The 2,199-nt window shown below is 43.6% G+C and overlaps 1 protein-coding gene across 1 annotated transcript in view; it reads left to right on the plus strand.

Annotated features, from left to right (window-relative positions):
- LOC107608065 (3-ketoacyl-CoA synthase 4-like) overlaps positions 1–1,856 on the plus strand; it is a 2,142-nt gene extending 286 nt beyond the window's left edge. Inside the window, exon 2 of the mRNA XM_016309955.2 lies at positions 230–1,856. Coding sequence (XP_016165441.2) covers positions 230–1,677 — 1,448 coding nt within the window. The 3' untranslated portion in view covers positions 1,678–1,856. The remainder of the gene's footprint in view (positions 1–229) is intronic.

Raw genomic sequence — 2,199 nt, forward strand, 5'->3', positions numbered from 1 at the left:
GTGGACTAACAATAAAGCATCTGAAAATAGTTACTTAACTAATTGTTATATCGATCTAACTTCTAAGCATTAAATATTACTGATTATACTAAATGTGACGCCGTGGCAGCCTCCGCTTGATTTGCATTGCTGCCTCAACCTCCCTTCCTACTTCTCTCTGGCCAATTGGCCATATGGGATATATATACATGTACCGTCCCAAATTATATATATTGGGTAGTTGTTGCAGTTGCAGCCACCCAACCACTTTTAACTTCCTTGCATCTTAGCTCCCATATATATATATACTATTGTCTTCCACCATTAGTATTCCATCTTTATATTAACTTAATTGATTGCATCATGATGAGTGACGACGCAGATTTCACGATCTCCCTCCTCCACCACCACAATCTCATCATCGTCCTCGCCGTCCTCATCATCGGCGCCACTCTCTACATCATCACCCGCCCCAGGTCCATCTACCTCCTCGATTCGTCCTGCTTCGGCCCACCGGACTACCTCCGCGTCGACTACAACCGCTTCATGGAACATTCCAGACTCACGGGGGAATTTGACGACTGTGCGCTTGAATTCCAGCGCAAAATCTTGCAGCGCTCTGGTCTTGGTGAAGAAACCTACTTCCCCGAAGCTATGCATGCCATCCCTCCAAACCCCTCCATGGCCGCCGCAAGACAAGAAGCCCAACAGGTCATGTTTGGCGCGCTCGACAATCTCTTTGCCAACACCGGCATCAAGCCGAAACAAATTGGAATCCTCATCGTGAATTGCAGCTTGTTCAACCCTACACCTTCTCTTTCCGCCATGATCGTCAACAAGTACAAGCTCAGGGAGAACACAAGGACCTACAATATTTCCGGGATGGGTTGCAGTGCAGGAGTGATAGCCATCGATATCGCCAAAGACTTGCTTCAAGTTCATAGAAACACCTACGCCGTGGTGGTGAGCACAGAGAACATCACGCAGAATTGGTACTTGGGGAACAAGAAATCAATGCTCATCCCTAATTGCTTGTTCCGGATGGGCGCTTCTGCGGTGCTTCTCTCCAACAAAAGCTCCGATAGGCGGCGTTCAAAGTACAAGCTTCTTCATGTAGTGAGAACGCACAAAGGTTCAGATGACAAGGCCTACAAATGCGTGTTTCAGGAAGAGGACGATGAAGGCAAAACAGGGGTTACGCTTTCCAAAGATCTGATGACCATTGCTGGTGAGGCTCTCAAGACTAACATAACCACGCTGGGTCCATTGGTGCTTCCCATAAGTGAGCAGCTTCTGTTCTTCGTTACGCTGGTTGCAAAGAAGATGTTGAATACGAAGGTGAAGCCTTACATCCCGGATTTCAAGCTGGCTTTCAGCCATTTCTGTATCCATGCGGGGGGGAGGGCGGTGATCGACGAGCTGGAGAAGAATCTGCAGCTGAGGGCAGAGCACGTGGAAGCTTCTAGAATGACGCTGCATAGGTTCGGGAACACGTCATCGAGTTCGATATGGTACGAGTTGGCGTACACGGAGGCGAAGGGGAGAGTGAGGAAGGGACACAGAGTGTGGCAGATAGCTTTCGGGAGTGGGTTCAAGTGTAACAGTGCTGTTTGGGTTGCTCTGAAAAATGTTAAGCCTTCTCCCAAGAATCCATGGGAAGATTGCATTCATAGCTACCCTGTTCAGCTTCTCACTTAATTATATTTCTTCCTTTTCTTTCTACTTTCTTCTTGTATGTATCAGTTAATTAGAACCACCTCTCTTTACTAATTAAACTATTGGGTCAGCAATATAACGTATGCTTCATCCTTGTAAATTAATAGTTTGCTTCATATATATTAATGTCATGTGATGTACGTGACGATATCTCGCTATAATTCCTGTGCGTAACAATGGTAGGAGGGAGCTACTCAAATGAGATCCTAAAAATATCTTTTTATGAAGATATTTTGTATAAAAATGTAATTTATTTATTTTATTATATTTTAAATAAAAATAATATTTTTATAATATTTTAATAATCTAATATTTATATTTTGATTGTGCTTTACAAATGTCTTCTAATATCAAATGCGCCCAAACTTGGTAAAAAAATTTTCACGTTCACGCGAATACTCATACCCGCACGCCTTCTCTTTTATTGTACGGTTTTCTTTTGTATTCATGCATCATCACTCACCATCGTCACCTTCGTCTCACTTTATATCCTCTCTTTCTATT

The sequence above is a fragment of the Arachis ipaensis genome, chromosome B07, assembly GCF_000816755.2.
Source record: "Arachis ipaensis cultivar K30076 chromosome B07, Araip1.1, whole genome shotgun sequence".
Taxonomy (NCBI): domain Eukaryota; kingdom Viridiplantae; phylum Streptophyta; class Magnoliopsida; order Fabales; family Fabaceae; genus Arachis; species Arachis ipaensis.